This window comes from Natrix helvetica, assembly GCF_964273705.1.
Source record: "Natrix helvetica genome assembly, chromosome: 5".
Classification (NCBI taxonomy): Eukaryota; Metazoa; Chordata; class Lepidosauria; order Squamata; family Natricidae; genus Natrix; species Natrix helvetica.
Window position 1 is genome coordinate 18,596,577 of NC_138551.1, and position 22,554 is coordinate 18,619,130.

General features: G+C 41.0%; 1 protein-coding gene across 2 annotated transcripts in view; it reads left to right on the forward strand.

The window, feature by feature from the left end:
* PLD1 (phospholipase D1) overlaps positions 1-22,554 on the forward strand; it is a gene marked incomplete at its 3' end in the record, with an annotated part of 189,556 nt that overhangs the window by 119,743 nt on the left and 47,259 nt on the right. For both annotated transcript variants that reach the window (XM_081953448.1, XM_081953447.1), the window contains 6 exons: positions 3,680-3,832; positions 4,150-4,299; positions 8,968-9,051; positions 15,202-15,283; positions 19,813-19,923; positions 20,490-20,696. In XM_081953448.1, the coding sequence (XP_081809574.1) occupies positions 3,680-3,832; positions 4,150-4,299; positions 8,968-9,051; positions 15,202-15,283; positions 19,813-19,923; positions 20,490-20,696 (787 nt within the window). The remainder of the gene's footprint in view (positions 1-3,679; positions 3,833-4,149; positions 4,300-8,967; positions 9,052-15,201; positions 15,284-19,812; positions 19,924-20,489; positions 20,697-22,554) is intronic.

The window sequence follows — 22,554 nt, forward strand, 5'->3', positions numbered from 1 at the left end:
GTCAGAATGGAATATTCCACTCCGCTTGGCTAGGGGGGAAATGTCATTTCTGAATTACAAAATCAGAGCAATAGAAAAAAAGACATAGAGTTCCTACAAGAAATTCACAAATGCAGAGCAGAAGGGAACAAGCATAAAAACTTTAGTCCAATTTTAAAAGAGGGTATAAAAAGAACCCACATTAAATTGGGATAATGACAAAGTCTAAGGCGCCATAGAAGTATAAGGTGGAAACACGGTAATTCTCACCGTTATTTAATATGTACCATATATATCAACCCATAGAATGTGGCAATACTAGAATTAGTATTTATTCCTTTTATTATTTTCTTTATTTCCCCTTTTTATCGGACTATGGTTCGTCACACAGTCAGCCAGATGTTCCTAGGCTGGATTTAACGCTTTTGTCCACCTATGAAGGACCCGAGATAGGCAGATGTGTATTATGGCTTGTAACACAGTCAGACTAAATTTGGCATTTTTCTTTACTTTTTGAGTTATTATTATTTTTTCCATTGATTTGCAAGTACACTGAATGCTTCTGTACCAGAGGCAAATTCCTTGTATCTTTAATCAGACTTGGCCACTAAAGCATTTCGTTCAGTTCAACATTCTGACGGCCACATTGTTTAGGGGGCTGGGGAGGTACTGCTAAACCAGGGATGCCCAACCATGGCAACTTTAAGACTTGTGGACTTCAATTCAGAGGTGGTATTCAGCAGTTCTGGAGAACCAGTAGCGGAAATGTTGAGTAGTTCGGAGAACCAGTAAATACCACCTCTGACTGGCCTCACCCCATCTATTCTCTGCCTCCGGAGTCCCAGCTGATCGGGAGGGAATGGGGATTTTGCAGTATCCTTCCCCAGCTACGCCCACCAAGCCATACTATGCCCGCCATGCTACGCCCACAGAACCGGTAGTAAAAAAAATTGCATTTTTGAATTACAGCTTCAATTCCCAGAATTCCCCACCCAACACGTTGAAGTTAAAATCCACAAGTTGCCAAGGATGGACACCCCTGATCTTTTAAGATTTGGAATATTAGTTCTGGTTCGCTTTAGTAAACGTAACAAAAGGCAGTCCCGTTTACAAAGCTACATCCTTGTAACTTGGAATTGGATTACCCTTAATGGAATAAGACCTTTAGTTCAGGGCTAGAAGCTGTCTCTTCTGTAAAATTGCTGTATCTTAGCACAATGAAGAATGCATTCATAAAAATGTCATCTCAGGTCAGGCTTCCACATCATACTTCCAGCTCAGACTATTACGTTGGGGCTATCCAACTTCAGAATTCCTAGCCAATTGTTTTTCTTTGCGTTTGACCCATATGATTTCTTGTACACACCTAGTTCTTGTAGCGAAGTTAGTAACAGGGGATGCAATGAAGGGTTTTCTGGTAGATGATAATTAGCACGTAGAAGCAATGACCAGCCCAAGTGACTCAGCTGACTCCCACACAAAAAAGGAGAAGTATAGACCCTGGTGCTGAATTAACTCATTCTCTGAGTGTTTGGTGTAATGATTAAGAGCCAGTTTGGTGTAATGATTAAGGTATCAGACTAGAAACAATGAATTCTAGTCCCATATTAGACCCAAAGGCAGCTGGGTGACCTTGGGCCAGTCACAGTCTCAAGTCCTAGGAAAAAGGCAACAGCAAAACACTTCCAAAATCTTACCAAGAAAACTGCAGGGACTTGCCTAGGCAATCGTCAACAATAACTTGAAGGCAAACAAACAAAAAAGAGACTATTGTACCCTAAAATAAGGAACTAGCTAAACAATACATTGAGCCACAATCAAATAAGAAAACAAATGAACCAAAATCACTGGTTTGTATGAGAATGCAACTAACCAAAATTAGTAGATTGTGAAGGCATTTTTAAGATATTTAATTAACATGTATATTTGAGAGTATATCTAGTTAGAAATTTGAGGGGTTCGGACAGTGGCAAACCTTTTCGGCACCAAGTCCCAAAAAGGAAGCGCTTGCACTTGCCTGGGCCATGATCCGGAAGAGGAGCTGCCCAGGGGGCATGCTCATGCCGGAAAACAGAAGACCAGCTCTTCTCATTTCTGACACTGCTGCATGCACAAAGCCAGCTGATCGTCATGCGTGCATATGGGCCAGAAACCTGGAAGAGAAATGGTTGACACCATGTGTGCCAGGTGACATGGCTCCATGTGCCACTTCGGGCATGTGTGCCATAGGTTTGCCATCACAGAGGTAGGGTCTTAACGTGGCATTATGCTGCACATATAGCCTAGGCCCGTGATGGCGAACCTATGGCACGCGTGCCACAAGTGGCACGCGGAGCCATTTGTCAGGGCACGCGAGGCGCTGCCCTGTCAGCTGGCCAGTGCGCATGCGCGCGCTGGCCAGCTGAGTTCACCTTTTTAAAAGCTATTTTTCACCTTCCCCAGGCTCCAGAGGCATTTTAAGCGTTCCGAAGGCTTCAGGGACCGTCCGAGGCTTCCCTGATGCCTTCGGAGCGCTTAAAACCACCCTCCGAGCAACCCGGAAGTCACTTCCGGTTTGCTCGGAGGGTGGTTTTAAGCGTTCCGAAGGCTTCAGGGACCGTCCAAGGCTTCCCTGATGCCTTCGGAGCGCTTAAAACAACCCTCCAAGCAAACCGGAAGTCACTTCCGGTTTGCTCAGGGGGTGGTTTTAAGCGCTCCGAAGGCTTCAGGGAAGCCTCTGGACAGTCCCTGAAGCCTCCGGGGGGTCGGGGGAGGCTCTTTTCACCCTCCCCAGGCTCCTATAAAGCCCAGGGAGCCTGGGGAGGGCAAAAAAACATGTAAAAATGGGGGGGTGTCGCGCGTTTTGCGCGCATGCACACTGGGGGGGTCGCATGTTGCATCATGGGTGCGGCACGCCCGCACTCGACCCCCCTGCGCTCCCCCCACTTGTGGCACGTGAGCCAAAAAAGGTTCGCCATCACTGGCCTAGGCAATAATATCTTGGCTTACTATGTAGTTCAGTGGGTCTCAACCTTCCTAATTCCATGATCCTTTAATACAGTCCCTCATGTTGTGACTCCAAACCGTAAAATTATTTTATGTTTTCTGTATTTTTTTGAAAATATGTGTTTTCCAATGGTCTTAGGTGACCCCTGTGAAAGGGTTGTTCGACCCCCAAAGGGGTCCCGACGCACAGGTTGAGAACCACTGATGTAGATCTTTGTTTTGTTTTGTTTTTGTTAAATGGAAATCAGTGTATCAATTGTAACCTAAAAGTAAGTTGAACTTTGTGGGAATCGAGTATATAAATATAAGTAAACTCGTAAAGGTCAGGTTAGACAAAGCTGATTTAGATAATTCATTGCTTATTTAAAAACTCTAAATTGGGAGGGTTTTAACCATACTTAACTGCTGTTGATAAACCTCAGTGAACTGAGTCTGGAAATTGCCTACCTGAATTCTCTTCAGAAGAGGAATAACTGTAATTATCCTTTAGCTTGTTCAGAATGGATTATGTTAAAAGTAAAGCAGTTCACAAAAAATATGATACGGGGTGGGGTGGGGGAGGTACGCAGCAGGCAAATTGGGTTGCTTTAGGAACAGGCTGGAAAAAAAGTATTGTTGGGATTATAGCAAACATGGTTGAGATGCTTTAAATGTTAATATGATTAAGTTATCAACATCATCTACTGGTTTTTTTCTACTTGTATTTCTTCCCTAGGTGGTTAGTGGTAAAAGACTCTTTCTTATTGTACATGAAGCCAGACAGTGGAGCTGTTTCTTTCGTCCTCCTGGTTGATAAAGAATTCAGCATAAAGATTGGCAAGAAGGAGACAGAAACTAAATATGGATTACGAATTGATAATCTTTCCAGGTAAGAAGTTAACAGATAACAGATTAACAGAGTTGGAAGGGACCTTGCAGGTCATCTATTCCAATGCCCTGCCGAAGCAGAAGACCTTACATCGGCCTCTAACCTAGGATCGAACTCACAACCTCCTGATTGTGATGCGAGAGCTCCCCCTCTAGGCCACAGCAAAATATAGTACCACATGGTTATCTCCCTCTTCAATGTTGAGCATTCTGATTCAATGTGCTCCAAATTGCCAGTTTTCTGCTGGTGGCTTACGGCAAAGGGTGATTATGTACTAGTGAAGAAGTGATAAAGCCAAATGTTTCTTCCCTGTCCAGGTCACTGATTTTGAAGTGCAACAGCTACAGACATGCTCTCTGGTGGGGCCAAGGCATAGAAGAATTCGTCCAGAAAAATGGCAAGAACTTCCTCAAACATCACAGATTTGGTTCCTACGCAGCCATCCAGGAGAACACATTAGCCAAGTGGTAAGAGAAGACGTTCCATTGTCTCACAGCTGTTGATAGCATATGTATCTCTAGTAGTGCGTCCCAACTTTAGCCACTGTTAAGAGGTGTGGACTTCAACTCTCAGAATTCCCCCAGTCAGCACTGTGGCTGGGGATTTCTGAATGTTGAAGTCCACACTTGTTAAAGCTGTCACGGTTGAGAAAGGCTAATCTGTAGCAGTGGTGGGAGAGCCCACCCACCCTCCTTACCTGTATTTGAGCCGATTGGGGCTTTCGTGCATGCGCACGGAGAGTACAGCGCCCGCGCGACACTCCGTCGAGCAGCTGGAGTTCTTATTACGATGCACATGTCATACTTTATGATGGATGGATGGATGGGCGGACAGACATATGCAGATGGCTATGTTAATGATGAATCACTTGTGGTGATTCTTCCCATAATGCAAAAAACATTGCCAGGGTTTTAGGGAGGGGGAGAAGTAGGGGCAGAAGTAGCTCATATCTAAGCCAGCAATATTTCTGTACTTGTGTAGCAACAGTTATCCAAGGAACAGCTGTTGTCTTCGGGAAGCTCATGAATGCGGATGAGCTGTACCTTTTTTTTTTTTTTTTCAAAAAGTTTTATTGGTTTTTTTAAAAACATTTATGTGGAAAAGGGTAAGTGGAATTACAAATTTTGGCAGTTGCAAGTGTGGCAGACGCCCCCTCCCTCCAAACTCCTAGGTTACATCAAAATATCAAATCTTAATACATGATCATAAAAAATCAGCATATTAATTCTAGAAAGAATAATTTTCAATCAATTTATATAGTTATGATATATAGTCTAGTTATAAATTCATTTTTACTTTCGGTCTGTTTATAACATTGTGATTTTCTTATTTATTTTTGTGATCTGAGCTTTCTTGGTGTTGACCCTTCACCCCCCGCTGGCAGAGCTCCGGCCCCTCCCGTGTCCTGTATGACCGTTGTAGTGTCTTCTGTTTTTTCTAGGTTGGCTTTATTTTTTTCCATAAAGGCCTGTGCCTCTATGGGTGTATTAATTCTGATTCTTGTCTCCTCCCAGAATATCAGCATACCTTCAGGCATCAACCATCTAAACCACGCCCCCTTCTGGTATAATTTATTCGCCAATTGCGAATAGCTTTTCCTTTTTTCCCTAATTTTTTTGGGAATCTGCTTTAGAATGGTTATCTCCCTGTCACAGTATGTCAATGTTTGCCCCCTTTGTACACCCAGAATTTCATCTCTTGTGGTTTTCCTAAGGAATTTAATGTGAACCTCCCTGGGTACATTATGTGTTCTGGCATATGCTGAATTCACTCTATAAGCTAGGTCTATCTCCCATTCCATCTGCTGTTTATCTTTGTGTATGTATTCAGCTAAAATATTAGTCATAATGTCCCTTATGTTTTCCCCATCTCCTTCTATTACATGTTGAAATCTAAGATAAAAGGACATTCTCTCAAACTCTATTTTCATTTGTTGGATGTCAAGTTCTTTGTTCCCCTTCTGTAAAGCCTCTACCCCCCCCCCTCGCCTCCGCCACCCCACCCTCCACAAGGTCCAGTCTCTGTGAGTTCTTAAAGATTTGGGCTTGGTTCTGTTTAATTTCATCTTTCATTTCCCTTAGCTGTTTCTTAATTTCCTCCTGGCCCTGTAGAATTTGTTGAAGCATTTGTTGAAAGTCTATCTCTGTAGTCTTGGGTTGCATCAGTTCTGTTATCTTTGACTGTGTAGCTGGGCTAGACGTTGCAGACGTTGGGGCAGAAGTAGCAAATCCAGGCTTTCCAGGAGGTGGTCTTTTTGGAGACATGGTTTTTAAAGCAAGGAAATCAGTCAAAGTAGAGACTGGGCAGCTGGAGAAGTAGAGCAGGCAGGCGAATCCAGAAGGCAGAGGATCCAAACAGATGGGGATTTCTTTAGTCAGTCTAGCAATAGATGAAAGTTTTTTCCCCAAAGAGTTCAGAAAAGAACAATCCACAAGAGATTCCTCTGGGTGACTCGGAGACAAAGACCGGAAGCCTGAATTTTAAAGGTGGAGTCAGGTTTCACAGTTCATGAAGACAACGGAAGTGTGCCATCTTGCCCTGCCAGCTTTGGGCTCAGAGGCATAATAAAATTTTAAAAGTTCAGAAAGTTCTCAGTTCACCCATAAGTTCTGGAGCTAAGTCCAATGAAAGTCACTTTTATGAGGGTGAGGCATCATTAGTTGGCTCTCCCCCCTCCTCCTTCCCCTGAGGGCGAAAGCAAAATCTTCTCAAGCCGCTTGTCCAAGGGAGGGGGGGAAATCCCCCTCCCTCTAGCCGCACCTCTAGCAGAAATCCGAAAGTTTAACTTTTTTTTTAAAAAAATGCTGAAAGGTCCATAAATTCAAGATAGAGGGAATGGAGAAGGGAAGCCTCTCACCACATTGCCGCTGCTTCGTTCAAGAGCGCGTTCTCCGATCGGCATGGGGCGAGGCGCGCGCACACGGGCGCCCTCCGAAACTGCTCCCCGGTGCCTAGAACGAAGCGGAGAAGCCCCCGCCAGCCGCCGCCGACGCCAGGACCCTCCGCGAGCCGTTCCCTCGGCAGGACACCTCTCCGGGGCGTCCTGTGCCCCCCCCAGAGACGGGGGAAGCCCACCGGGAGAGCGGGAGCAGGCAAAGGCTTGCCTGTCGCCGTAGCCGCCGGAACCGGAAGTTCCGGATGAGCTGTACCTGAAGGACTGAAATCTCCATATGATGATAAAGTCAGAGTTACAAAGTACTTTTGTTTTGTCAGACAAAAGAAAAGTTTTCTCTGCCTTTGCCCCCACGGTATGTAATCTCTTTCCCCGTGAGGTGAGGTTGGCCCCTGCACTCTTGATCTTCCGGAAGAGTTTGAAAACCGGGCTCTGCCAATTGGTGTCAGAGGATTAAAGAGCAGCATGTAATCTTGGGGGAGTCTGGTGACTTGAGGCTGCTCCCTCTGACTTTTAACTTGGGGTGGTGTCTGAATTTAATAAATAAAATAAATAGATAATAGCTATGAGGATTGTGTTCTGATTTATATTAGAACATTGGTTAACCATTGACTTGAGTGGTGCAGTGGCCTAGAGGTGGAGCGCTCACCTCACAATCAGGAGGCTGTTAGTTTGATCCTAGGTAGAGGCAGATATTTCTCTCTCTGGCACACTGAGAACATATCTGGGGGGAAAAAAACCTTCCACATTGGCATCCGGCCAGTAAACACTCAGCTCCATTCAATTGCCCAGACTTCACCCTGCAAGGGATTATGGGGTCAGTAAAAGGAGATAACAATACAATACAATACAATACAATACAATACAATACAATACAACAATACAATACAATACAATACAATACAATACAATACCAGAGTTGTTCAGACAAATGGCTATGGAAATTTCTCCTTAGTTCTAAGTTGCTTCTCTCCTTTATTAGTTTCCCCCCATTGTTTCTTTTCCTGCCTTCAGGTACTTCGGAGAATACTAGTTTGACTCACTCTTCTTTGTGGCAGCCCCTGAGATACAATACAATACAATACAATAGCAGAGTTGGAAGGGACCTTGGAGGTCTTCTAGTCCAACCCCCTGCCTAGGCAGGAAACCCTATACCGTTTCAGACAAATGGCTATCCAACATCTTCTTAAAGACTTCCAGTGTTGGGGCATTCACAACTTCTGGAGGCAATTTGTTCCACTGATTAATTGTTCTAACTGTCAGGCAGTTCCTCCTCAGTTCTAAGTTGCTTCTCTCCTTGATTAGTTTCCACCCATTGCTTCTTGTTCTACCCTCAGGTGCCTTGGAGAATAGTTTGACTCCCTCTTCTTTGTGGCAACCCCTGAGATATTGGAACACTGCTATCATGTCTCCCCTAGTCCTTCTGATGATGATGATGATTGGTTAACCTTTGATTTGTTTATCACACCCCATTAAAAACATAATAACTGCATCAGGTCCCCGTTTAGAATAGCAGCATAGGTGTAGTCACAAAACTCAAATGTGTGTTCAAGATCATTGGTCCTCTTCTACCGTTGGTCTCCAGCAGATAATGCCTAAATATTATGCCTCTTATACTGTTGGTCTTCAGCAATTGCTGCTTAAGTATTCTGCTGGGATTCAGTGATCATATGTAGCTGCCCAGCCCTATTTTCCTTGAATTGTACAAATCACTTTTTAAAACACCAAAACTGCTGGTCATTTTCATGTTTAATGACAGCAATTTCCCCCAGTATTGCTATCTATGGATAAAGCAATCCTTCCTTTGCCTTTGAATTTCTTTAGCATTTAGTTTCAGTGGATGAACCCAAGGTTAAAGACTGTGAAATGAGAACCAGAGAGAGAGGCAAAAAGCTTTCCACATTTTCTACACCATGCGTGGTTTCACGTATCTCCATTATGTTTGTTTTTCAACACATCTTTATAGCTGTAGGGTAAAAAAAAATCCTACAGTTATTGCTACAATCTTTTCTTCAAAAAGTCCTACACTTATTGCTTGAATCTTTCCTGACTAGGAAGATGTTCTAGTCCCCTAATCATTTTCACTTCTTTCATTTTTTTTTTTTTTTTGCATTTCCTCCTTTTCGTTGCTTCTTCCAACAATAAAATTAAAAAAAAAAAACCCAAAAGTCCTGTATATTGATACTTTTCGCTTCCGGATTTCCAATCCTGCCTGTTTGTGTAATGTTGTCATTCCTTCTAGGTATGTCAATGCCAAGGGGTACTTTGAAGACGTGGCAAATGCCATGGAAGCTGCCAAGGAAGAGATTTTCATCACAGATTGGTGGTTAGTATTTAACTGACATGATCAGATTCCCCCCTTCCTGCTCAGCCTCCTTCTAGCCTCTTAAGGTACTTTCTAGAATATTTAATTATAACGTGGCACTGTTAGGGTCCTTTCACATGGAAACTTAACAGCGGGACCAGATGGTCTGGCAACATCTTAGAGGCAGAGAAGAAGGGAGCCTTTGCTGCAAAGGTTTTTTTCAGGACACTTGGCTAAGGAAACAAAGACGAACCAACGAAAACTTTTAATCTAACAGAAATTACTTTAATATATATACTGATTCCTTTGCAACTTGCTTCTTTTGCACGGGGAAAAAAATAAAGATTGAAAGTCTCTTACCGGCCTTTCTAGAAATATTTAGCAGATGTGCAGGTAGTCCTCGCCTTACAATAGTTCATTTAGTGACCGTTCAAAGTTACAACGGCACTGAAAAAAGTGACTTATGATCATTTTTCACAGTTACAACCTTTGTAGCTTTCCCCATGACTGTGAGATCAAAATACAGATGCTTGGCAACTGGTCCATACTTATGACCATGGCTGTGTCCATGGGCTCATGGGATCACCTTTTGCATCCTTCTGACAAGCAAAGTCAATGGGGAAGCCAGATTCACTTAACAACAGGGTTAATAAATTATCAACTGCAGTCATTCACTTAACAACTGAGGTACGAAAGGTCATAAAATAAGGCAAAACTCACAACAAATGTCTCACTTAACAAAAATTCTGGGCACAATTGTGGTCATAAGTTGAGGACTCCCTGTAAGTTAAGAGACCCGAGTCACAAAAAGGGTGTTCAAATAATTGAACAACCAATTATTATCTTTTGGCAATCTTTCTTTAATGCTTCTGCTCCATTTTTATTTGATACTAGTGTAACTCCTGTCCTATAGTGAGTTGGCCATGGCAAGTTGGCCATGTCGTAGACCTGTTGCCATCATGTCACGTAGTCATGAATGTCACTCATGAATGTGTTTCTGCCTACTCTAAAATTCTCATCAATCACTTTTTGGGATGATTTCTGTTCCTAGAGCTTTTGGAAAAGGGGGAAACTTCCCCTCTTCCATTTACTCCATCCCATGCATGATTCTTGCCCCTCAATCTCCTCAATTGTTTACTTTTTTTAAGCTTACAAGACCAGATGTCCTTATCTTTTCCCATAGGTAGCATACTGATGCCTCCAGATCATTCTGATTGCCTTTTCTCCATACTTTTTCAAATATGGTGACCTAGGATTATATACAGAATTCCACAGATTTATAATGTTAAGGGCATTACAGTATTGGCAGGTGTTGTTGTTTTGGTCCCTTTCTTAATGATTGTAGCATAAAAATTGTCTCTTTCAATGATATTTTGCGACGAAGAATTGATTTTACTTGGATTACCGATTATGACTGTGTCCTTTTTTTCCTAGTTAGTTATAGATACTGTATTTTTCGGAGTATAAGATGTACCTTTTTCCCCCAAAAAAGAGGCTGAAAATCTGGGCGCATCTTATACACTGAATACAGTATTTTTTGCCTCCCAAAACCTGCCCCCTTCACCAAAATGGTCATGCATAGCCTTTAGAAGGCTTCCAGATTTATAATGTTAAGGGCATTACAGTATTGGCAGGTGGTGTTGTTTTTTTGGTCCCTTTCCTAATGATCCCTAGCATAAAAATTGTCTTTTTCAATGATATTTTGCAATGAAGAATTGTTTTTACTTGGATAACCCACTATGACTGTGTCCTTTTTTCCCTAGTTAATTATAGATACTGTATTTTTCAGAGTATAAGACACACCTTTTTCCCTCAAAAAAGAGGCTGAACATCTGGGTGCGTCTTATACACTGAATACAGCATTTTTTGCCTCCCGAAACCCCACCCCTTCACCAAAATGGCTGTGCATAGCCTTTAGGATGCTCCTGGCGGCTGGGGAGGGCAGAAATGAGCGAAAAACTGGCCGTTTTCTCCTCAATTTTGCCCCAGCCCCCAGGAGCACTCTATAAGCCTCCTAAAGGCTATGCATGCCCTTTTTTTTGACAAAACCAGCCCCATTTTCATGAAAAACAGGCCATTTTTTGCTCATTTTTGCCCCCACCCTACCCCCAGGAGCACTTTACAAGCCTCCTAAAAGCTATTCATGGCCCTTTAAAAAAAGAAATGGGCCCATTTTCGTGAAAAACAGGCCATTTTTGGGAGGTCTGCAGAGTGCAAAAACTTTTTTTTTAATTTGCCTCTTCAAAATCTTGGTGCGTCTTGAAAAGGTGGGGCCTGACATCACTACAACAGACATGCAATCTTGGGGCTCCAGGATTGCTGTCAAATTTCTGTTGCTGGACGGTTCTTTTTGGACCTAAACTATCCCGAAGAGACGGTGATAAAGAAGGGCATGTCTTGCTGATCTCAGGGACATCACAAAGTCCCTGATTGATCCAGGAGAAAACTCTTTTTGCCAGTTACAAGAGAAGCAGCCATTTTAACTGCATAAGGTTGGGACAGACCCCTGAACGGAAGCTGTGCAGGAGAGAGTGTGTCGGAATTGGTGAGATAAACTTTACTATTAAAATTGAAGGTAGAAGAGAGCAAGCGGCGGATTAAGCCTGTATTAAAATTAGAGTGTTATCTTTCTTTTTTTAACTCTGTTTTTTTTAATGGAATTCTTACAAATGCCTCTTACTTTTTAAATTGGACTGGTTTCTTTTTTCCTTCTTCCTCTATTTTTCCTCACTTTTTGTTTCTGGAGCAAGAATCTCTTCCTTTTTTGTAACTTTCTGGTGGATTATATATTTTAAGCAATTTTTTTTCTTAAACCTTGTAACAAAGAGAAGGGTAAAAGCAGAAGAAAATGAAGTAACACTGCCATCTAGAGGCTGGAGGCTTGGAAACACTAATTCCTTTGATCATTTGACTTAAAGTCCTTGATTTTGTTTATTGAAAGGAACAGTGGGAAGAACACGAGTTGTTTATACAGGTGTTCTTCTGGAGTATTAGTAGCTGAACTGGAGTAAAGAGAAAGCTTGGACTTGAAAGACTATAGTGAATTCATTTGACATTTACCAACAAGCCTTGGATGTTTTAGTGGCAGTGTTTACAACTTGGAAAAATGGTGCAACAGGAAGAAGAAAAAGAATTAATTTTGCAAAAAATTATACTAGGAATCCAAAAAATGCTAATAAGTACAGAGAACATTGAAAAGAATCTTGGGATTATAGAGCAAAGAGTAGAAAGAATGGGAGGAAGAACCAAGATCCATAAAACGATGATGAAATTTGAGGATAGAATCCAAAAAATTGCAGAAAAACATGAACAAAGTGATAAGAAAACTGTTGACATTGGAGAAGTTGATGAACTGGAACTCTATCTTAGACCTCAAAACATGGAAGAAGAAAGGGAAGAAAATTTGGCAGAGATAAGGAGAATACCTTTGGTAGAAGCACCAGTGATAATCAAAGACAAGCTGATGGAAAGAACAGATGAAGGGTTTCGAATCTTTAAAATATATGCAATGAACAACAAGTTGCTAAGAGAAGTCCACATAAGATTTACTAAGAAAACAACTAGAATACAGATTTTGCAAATGGCAAGAGATATTGGATGGCACTATTTCTGGTAAGGATACAGGATGATGAAATGAAATGTTACAACGAAAATTAAGTTAAACTTAAATTTTGAGTATTATGTATAAGACAAAGTAATAATAGTTATAGTTGAATAATTGATTAACTATGATAATGCATCTATATATACTAGAGGGATAATATGGAATTTTATATAAACTGTAAGTGAGAATACAAAGATGTAATACCATTGGATGATTCCAAGATGATGTAATGAAATGCCATAATATATAATTTACTTTAAATTTAGCATGCTTCACATAAAAAGGAGGTAATAATAGTTATACTCAATGAATGTTTTATAATCATAATAATTGTATATCTATATATTTGATTGATGATATGAACAATGGATTGTGCTGAAATGAGTAAGTTGACATATGAAATTAGAGAACAAGAAGATAAATAATTTTATAGGATATGGGATTTATCTTATCTGTGGTTAGATTAAATAAATAAATAAATACACATGGCATTTAAAATTATTAGAGAATGTTACCAAAAATAAATCAGAATAGGGTATAAAAGTATTTTATTATTGGATATATTGAAGATGATGTAATGAACTACGACAATATAAATGAACCCATATTTAGAATATTTTTTTTAAAATGAGGAAATAGTGAAAGTCAAATAAATGAAGTACTATAATAACAATGTATATAAACATATTTGATTGACAATATGTGACTTTATATAAAGTTTAAGTGATGACTATGGAAAGGATGCACAAAAACCTTGTAACCAACCGACACACTGTACGTAATGGAAGATGTTTTTATGTTATATGTTTTTGTCTGTTTTGTCTGTTTACGTTTGTTTAAAAATAAAAACTTTTTTATAAAAAAATAAATAAATCTTGGTGCGTCTTATACTACTACTACTACTACTACTACTACTACTACTACTACTACTACTACTACTTATTGTTGTTGTTGTTGTTGTTGTTGTTGTTATTTATCATGTTTCCCAAAACCAGAAAATAAGCCCTAGCATGATTTTTCAGGATGCTTGTAATAGAAACCCGAAAAATAAGCTCCAGTTAAGTTCGTCAGCCAGACGGATGCATTTAGTACCATATTTCCCTGGAAATAAGACCTAACCAGAAACTGAGGCCTAATGAGTCTTTTGGAGCAAAAATTAATATAAGACCCAGTCTTATTTTCTGGGAAAAACAGTAGCAATAGTAATAGTAGCAGTAGTATTAGTCGTATTGAATAAAGGAATGGCACCATGGGACCTTTTCAGCTATCCCCTCATAGCAACACCTCACTTCATTTTGTAACCTTTACATGAAAACAGCATGAGTGTGGAGGAGGAACAGATTTTGGGTTGAGTGCTGGTTTGGTGTATTTATCCAGTGGAGGACATATCCATGTAATGTCCTTAATATTTTGAGACTATCAGCAGTAATGACATCTGTGGAAAAATACCTACAATGTGAAGATGGTTATTTATTTTCTTAAACCTGTTAAATTGATTCCGTGTGGCACATCAGTTGACTATCATAACTCCAGAGTGGCCATCCAGAGCGGGCCTTCAGATTTTCCTAATTGTAATTATAACTTGAAAAATTGTAATAAAAATGCGCTGTGACTGCTCATTGCTTTTACACAAAACATAGACACCCTCCGTTACTATTTAAGAATTACGTCATTTCCCTAGCTTGCTGACACCAAGACGCCTGAGGAAATGATTTAATTTTTCCTCAGCATACAAGCCTAGTGCCATTTCATGTGCTGTTTGTATTGTGACTTTGTAGGCAGCCATGAGAGAGGATGTTTTTCTTCCCCCTCCAGTTTGAGGAAAAAAGAATAAAACAGTGTCTATCTCCAAATTTAAGTTCTTTGTATTTTTCCTCCCAAGTATTATTTTTAAAAAATAGAATGAGAAATAAAATGCATAAGACAAAGAGCCTCTAAAACCTAGGCAACAGAAAGATTTCAGAATGGTTATAGGAATATTGGGAGGCAGAGCAACACTTGAAAAAGACTTTCAGTCTTAAGGAGGCATTGCTGTTTCATATTGTAATAGAAAGAAATTGGGGATGCAGTGGCTAAGACCCTGAGCTTGTCGATCAGAAAGGTCAGCAGTTTGGCAGTTCGAATCCCTAGTGCCGTGTAATGGAATGAGCGCCTGTTACTTGCCTCAGCTTCTGCTAACCTAGCAGTTCGAAAACATGTAAAAATTCAAGTAGAAAAATAGGAACCACCTTTGGTGGGAAGGTAACAGTGTTCCATGTGCCTTCGCCGTTTAGTCATGCCGGGCACATGACCACAGAAACGCCTTCGGACAGCGCTGGCTCTTCAGCTTTGAAACAGAGATGAACACTGCCCCCTAGAGTCGGGAACGACTAGCACATATATGCGAGGGGTACCTTTACCTTAGAAAGAAATCATGGTCCTCTTTGCTCTCGTTTAACTGCGTGGATTGGGGCATCTGCTTATGTTCATTTCAGAAAGTGTAGTAAAGTGGACAACAGTTCCACTGAGAAAAGTTCACTAGTGTATTTTTCAGGCAAACTTACTTCCCTTTCTACATTTTTTTGCAGGCTGAGCCCTGAAATATTTATGAAGCGACCTGTGGTGGAAGGGAATCGCTGGAGATTGGACTGCATTTTGAGGCGGAAGGCTGTAAGTGGGCACTGTTTTTCAAGCCTTACAAAGCTGTGAAAGATAATAGAATAGAGATATCTCTCATTTTTTCAGGCAAGGACTCAAAGTATGGCTGCATTCATGATGGACTACCTGTGTTCACTCAACACTCTTAGATAAGTGAAGTGAAGATGTAGTGGATAGCCTTTGCACAATAAACAAATATTGTGTCTTGGGTACATAGTACTGCAGATATCTGAATGACGGTTAATACCAACATTTTTGAGCTGCATCATAAACTTACATTATGGCCTGTGTTAATGCAGTATTCTAGGCTGTTTGGATGATGACTCACACTAGTATGCTAAACTTGTAGAAAAAGCCAGTGTCAGTCTGGTAATCAGTTACAGTAATTATGGCTTACGTGGTAAGTTCCAGATTTGTTTCCTTCTGTTCTTTTCTGCCAGTGTTCAGATGGTAAATCAGATTCCATAGAGGTCTTGCCCATGTTTTTCTTAGGAATATGTTGTCTGCTTATGCATTTGTGTATTAGTGGAGAAAATTGGGTTAGCTATTTCTGTGTGTGTGTGTGTTTATACACATACAAAATCATATAAATACACAGAGGGGAATATTGTATGTTTTAGCTTATCTTTGGGTTCCATCCTAATTGGTGGTTAACATAACCATTACTTATATAACTCAGTTGTTTAGACTTTGATAAAAAAAAATGAAGCATAAACAAACATTTTGTTATATGAACTCAGCATTTGCCTGAATAATAATCCCTTCCCCTCCCTCCCTCCCTCCCTCTCTTCTTCCCTCTCTACCTTCCTTTATCCAAGAGCTATGCCAAGCACCTGTAAAAGTGAAATATTTATCTGTAGATGCATTTCTACTACAGCCCCAATGCTGATTGCTTAAGCTTCATTACATTTCCTGGACCGAAGTAGAAAGAAGTTTGCTTCAGTGGACTGTTCTTATTTAGGTCCACCTCTCTTTTACATGACCTCTTATTTCATTTTCATTGCTTCCTTGACCTCTGGGGCAAACCCCTGAATATTGTCAGGAATAGGAAATTCCACCTTCTTAAACCTCACCTTGATTGTAGGTGATTCCAGCAACACTGTTCAATTTTCAAGCATTTTTCCTTGTTCCCTTTGAAGGCATCTGCACTCAAGAAACTCTCAATACAACTGAAGGGAGTTTAGGTCTAAATGCTATCTACATCCTGTGTGATCCTCTCTTTTGGCCTATTCCATCAGTGGCATGAGTAGAAACAATATAAATTGACTTTCCAGAGAGATGATCTCATTGTGTGATGTGATATAGTCTATTTGTCTGCGTTCAAAATGGATACTCATTAAATTGCTAATGAAAAGCATTGATCTCCAAGAATATAGGTCTAATTAGAAGAGGGCTTAACATGTGCCTTGTTATTGAGCTTGAGGTGACTGATTACTTTAATGGAAGCTTTCTGTCGTCTTCATAAAATACTTTTGCCAATGTGCACAAGGTATGTTTTGAGTTCTTGTAGGTCGGAAATAATTATTCCCTTTGTGGCAAGCATGATCCCATCCTAGAATATCACCTTGGGATGATGATCAAATCATTGATACACTTCTGGCAAGCATAATGTCAGAGTTTGTTGCAGAAAAATCGAATCCAGAAAGCACACACAGATAACTGATTCAACTGGATCCATTAACTTCTTTATATACATAATAACAGATGAATAAATGTACAATACCAATAGTAGATTCTTTCAACGTGGTAGAAGTTACAAGCAGAACACAAGTAGCAGAGAACAGTTAGTTTCATTTCAGAGTTCAGAGCAGACAGAGTCTTAAGTTTCTGTTTCAATTCTTTGCACAGACTCAGAAGGTTGGCCCCTAGCTGTTTCAGCTCCCATTGGCTGACCTTGTTGCTATGCCTATTCATTGGCTGACCTTGTTATCATGTCTCTCCCAGTCATGAATATTCTAACACATAACAATAATTTTATTGTGGCAAAGGGAGAAAAGGTAATGTCATAATTGAAGTCTCTTGGATTGCTCTGCTTCCAGATTTCAGATTTTAAGCTGGGTGGGTTGTTTTTTTTAGTTTTAATTTTGAATTTAGCTGATTTTTTTAAAACCATGCACAGGTTACTAAGCTTCATGGTTATTTTAGATTAGGATAATGTTTACGAGCATCAAAGGAACATCGAAAGAGCAGGAGCAGAGCCATGTTTTGGAATATTTAGTGAACTCATCTGGAATTTTGACACCTTATCCTGGGCACATTCACAAATGCCTGCTGCAGGAAGGATTGCTGGTCTGTTCACTTTTATCAGAAGACAGACTTGTCAGGATTATCCCAGATACCTCCTTTGGTTCTGAGTAAAGATCCCTGACAACTACCAGGTTTTTCCTTGCCTTTTCAAACTACCCAGAAAGATATATTTCATTTCCCATGTCTTTCCTTCAAGGCGGGCAAGAATCCTGCAGATAAGAAGTGCCAGCCACATATAGCATTTATTATTGGACATAGAATATAGAATACTGAAATCTGCATGTTGAAAAAAAAGGAAAGGAGAAGGAAGGAAAGCGGAAGGAGGGATAGAGAGAGAGAAAGAAGGTGTTGTGACCCACCAGCAAAGCTGGCAGCAGTTTTGGACAGTGAGAAAATTGGGTAGGAACATGGGCCAGTCCTGGAGTCTGGGAAAGGCTCTGTTGAGGGCTCTGTGTCAGAGGCAGAGATGGGGCCAGGGCCATCTGACAGTTGTCAGCTGCCTTCAGAGTCAGACATCAGTGAGGTAGCCGGACAACTGGAGCCTGTTCCCAGTGTGCGCATGCACAGAGTTGCCAGACGAAGGGAACAGCTAAAGAACAAGGGTTGACTTGGGAGTAAGGCCACAGATGGATGATGAATGGCCCCTCCCAGAGGAAATAAAAGAGGAGCGAAAGGGGAGTGGAGTTTGCAGGAGACAATTAGTTCACTTAAATTGGACTCTCTGAAACTCCTTGCCAACTTTTGCAGATATCGTCCTGTTTCTCTTCTTGAAGGTGTTATTGAAGTTCTATGCTAGGTGACTAGCAACTTCTGGAGTTATATAAATTGAAGGTTTCAGATTCTGGAACCTATTCATTTTTAATGTCAGCTTTTTTATATATTAGTAATAGCACTTAAAAATACATCTTCAAATCTAAAAGACGGGAAGACTGAAGCAGGCTTTCCTGGATAGTTGAAGCAAATGTAGAAGTCATGCTGTAGCTCAGGGGTGTCAAAGTCAAGGCCTGTTGGCCAGATCCGGCCCGTGGGGTGCTTAAATCTGGCCCGCACGGCTGACCTGGAAATAGCAAAGGGACCAGCCCACGGTGCCTGAGCCAGCAATTTTCGTTGGCAGAGGGTTGCAGGAGGCCGTCCTAGCCAAAAACGGAAATCGGGAGCCCTTTTTCACTGGTAGAGCACTCGGGTCCGACACAAGTGACGTCAAGCTGGCCACACCCACCTCAGCCCCCTGAGGTCAAACACAACCCTGATGCAGTCCTCAATGAAATCGAGTTTGACACTCATGCTATAGCTCATAAAATCCAAACAGCAATAAGTGAAATGTGTATTTTGTTGCATCTGATGACTGTAGTCTGTTTTCTTCCCAGTTTTGTTTGTTTGTGTAAGAGTGGGCCAATCAAGAGTTTTCTAAAGCCCCTTTGTTCAGCTGATTCACCAACTTTACACAGTGTGCTTAGAGAAAATGTGTCCTTGCCACTGTTGGGAAAGAAAAATTCGCAAATTGTCATTCAAACTGTAAAATAGATTGCTATATGTTTTTAGGACAGTGAATTCTGTCCCTGTTCAGAATTTTTTAAAAAATCTTAGTATGATGATGGTAACATGTATAAACATTTGAGTTAAGATACTAGAGTTAATATGAATTGTACTTGATGACGGTAGAAGAGATGCACAAAAACCTTTTGTAACCAACTGATATGCTTTCTACAGTATGTAAAGAAGGAGGATTTTTATGTTTGTTTTGAACATTTAAAATAAAATAAAAAGTTTCTGGGGGAAAAAATCTTAACTGTAGCCATAGATTTAGGCAGTCCTAAAAAATCTTGGCTCTATCCACAAATGTAGGCAATCCTATCTACTATGGGTCATTGCCAGCATCACACTTCTTAATATCCCTTGACCCACAAAAAATTGTTATGCTATTGTAGCATAACCCCAACAAGTAAATACTGGTGTAAAGCATTCGGCTAAGCCAGGGGTCAGCAGCCTTAAACACTCAAAGAGCCACAAAGGTCCTAACCAGACACCCCCCCCCCCCCTGTTCCATTCTGGAGCCGACCGGAAGTCTGGTTTCCCTACCATAGAGTCTATACTCCTAGAGCGGCATTCTTTTTCCTCTACCTGTCCTAACCGAAAGTCCTATCAGTTGTGGAGCTTACCGGTGACAGGGAGCTGCAGCAGAGGGATGAAAGAGCCACGTTACGCTCCAGAGCTGCGGGTTGCCAACCCCGGGGCTAAGCTATTAGTTGGTTCTGCATGCATCAAATATGACTGGTATTTTTTTCTTCTGACAGCAACAAGGAGTGAGAATCTTTGTGATACTCTACAAAGAAGTAGAACTCGCTCTGGGTATCAACAGTGAATATACCAAGAGGACTCTAATGCACCTGCATCCCAATATTAAGGTATTTGTATTCATTATAACAATTACACACTGTTCATTTATTTTTAGGTATAGCTGCTCCATGTTGAGGCTGTTGACTTCTATAGAGTGGAGCTGTTCCATGTGAGCATAGAAACTTGCTTTGTTGATGAGTGTCAAGAAAGGGTTAAACCTAGCCAAAGAGAAAGTCCACCTAAATTTAGGAATGATTACATAATTTTGGCAGCATGCTGGTTGAATGCGATGGAGAAAAACTTGCTCAGAAAAGGAATCTTATATATTTATTAACCTATAAGGAATTTCTGATGATCTAAGGCCTGGGGGCCGGATCCAGCCCATGGAGAGCTTAAATCTGGCCTGGAAACATTGAAGGACTGGCCTCTGGTGCCTCTTTCAGTGAAAACAGAGCTCGGGAGGGCTGCATGTGTGACATCAAGCTGGCCACGCCCACCCAAGCCCCCCGAGGTCAAACACAACCCTGAAGCGGGCCTCAAAAAAATTGAGTTAGATACCCCTGATCTAAGGCTTACACCATTAAAATCTTCACCTATAACCCACTTGATTTTAAGGTCAGTGTTTCTTTTCCAGGTAATGAGGCACCCTGATCATGTGTCCTCTACTGTTTATTTATGGGCCCACCATGAAAAGCTGGTGATCATTGACCAGTCCGTAGCTTTTGTTGGTGGCATAGACTTGGCATATGGCAGATGGGATGATAATGAGCACCGACTGACAGATGTGGGCAGCGTGAAGCGTATCACAGCGAACAAATCTGAGTCTTCAGTGAATCTTTCTGTAAGTATGATTTCTGCAGCCTGAACACAAACAGAAGAGCACAAAACGGTGAGGTCGGACTACACAAATCAGGGAAGCTACTTCTGAGATTGCTATTACATACAGCTTGTTCAGGAAAGGTCACTATCAAACATGTTTCTGTTAATATCAGTGTGGCATAGCAGTTACCGTATTTTTGGAGTATAAGACGCACTGGAGTATAAGATGCACCAAGGTTTTGAAGAGGCAAATTAAAAAAAAAGTAGGTAGGTAGATAGAGGGATAGAGGAGGAGAGAAAGAGAGAGAAATACAGTAGGTAGGTAAGGAGAGTGAGTGAGTAGGTAAGTAGGTAAATAGATAAAGGGATAGAGAGAGAGAGAAAGAGAGGGAGAGAGAGAGAAATACAGTAGGTAGGTAGGGAGAGGGAGAGAGTGTAGGTTGAGGGATAGAGAGAGAGAAATACAGTAGGTAGGTAGGTAGATGTTTCCAGGTGTATTTATCCATGTGCTGGAGAAGGAAATCGCTGACAATGTGCAGCACCTAAGACTTTGTTTCTGCTGGCACAGCACTTGATCAATGCAATTCTCATCAATCAGTTAAAGAGCTTTCCAAAAGGGAAAAAAAAGTGTTTGCACTCTGCAAACCTCCTGAAAATGGGCCTGTTTTTTTCCAAAAAAATTGCATGCATAGCGTTATGGAGGCTTATAGAGTGCTGCTGGGAGGGCAAAAAATGGCCTGTTTTTTGCTCATTTCTGCCCTCCCCAGCCCCCAGGAGTTCTCTGAAAAAATGCTGTATTCGATGTATAAGACGCACCCAGATTTTCAGCCTCTTTTTTGAGGAAAAAAAGGTGCATCTTATACTCTGAAAAATATGGTAAGTGCTAGCTTAGAAACCAGAAGAGTGTGAGTTCTAGTCCTTATGCATGAAAGCTGCCTTGGTGACTTTGGACCATTCACTAGGAGGCTGTGAGTTCTAGTTCCGCTTTGTCGATCTTTGTCAACTGGAACTACCTTGTAGGCAAAATAGATATATTTGCTGTCTTGAGTTATTTGTAAAAAATAATAATAACGAAGGTGAAATACAAATAAATAAAAAATAATTGAATTAAAAAATAAAATGAAGGAATATAGAATGAGTTTATTTGATCACAAATAAAATAAGATTCTCTTGTTTGGCAATGCTCTGGAAACCCTTTGGGGACTTTTTGCTTACACTAGGATTAATGCTTTATGAGTTTGCTTATAAATACAGGATGGAATATGGGATGAAGAGATATTTATTTAACCTTATGGGGTGAAGAATTGCTAACTTGGTTTTTATTTGTAGTCAGGAGGTTTAGAACTTATTTATTTATATATTTTCATTTTCTTTATTCTTGTTTTTCTTTTTCCCAACACATTTAATTTTTTTTACCTTTTAATAATTAAAATTCTTAATAAGATAGGTTGGTAGGTAGGTAGGTGTTGTGGCCCAGCCGGTGCCACTGTCACCAGACTCCGAGAGTGATACTCCATACGAGTCAGCTCCAGAGATGTGCGATCCTGGACAGGATTCGGAGGCTGAGCAGGAATCCGAGAGTCTGGTCGGCCACCAGGTGGCGCCAGAGGCATGGAGCAGCGGTGAGAGCGAGAGGAGGAGGACTCCCGATGCCCTGCCTTGGAGCAGCGGAGAAGATAGTGACTCAGGACTTAGTAGGGCGTTTCGAGATGCCCGTTTCCGGCGCGCCCACAAACGCAAGGAGCGTGGGCGTAATTATAGGCAGTAAAGAGCTCTCAGGTGCTGTTGGGAGACGCCCTTTTTAGGTTATAAAAGGGTTGACTCTGGACAGGCTCTGCGTAGCAATCAACAAAGGACTTTTGACAGCAACTCTAGTCTGG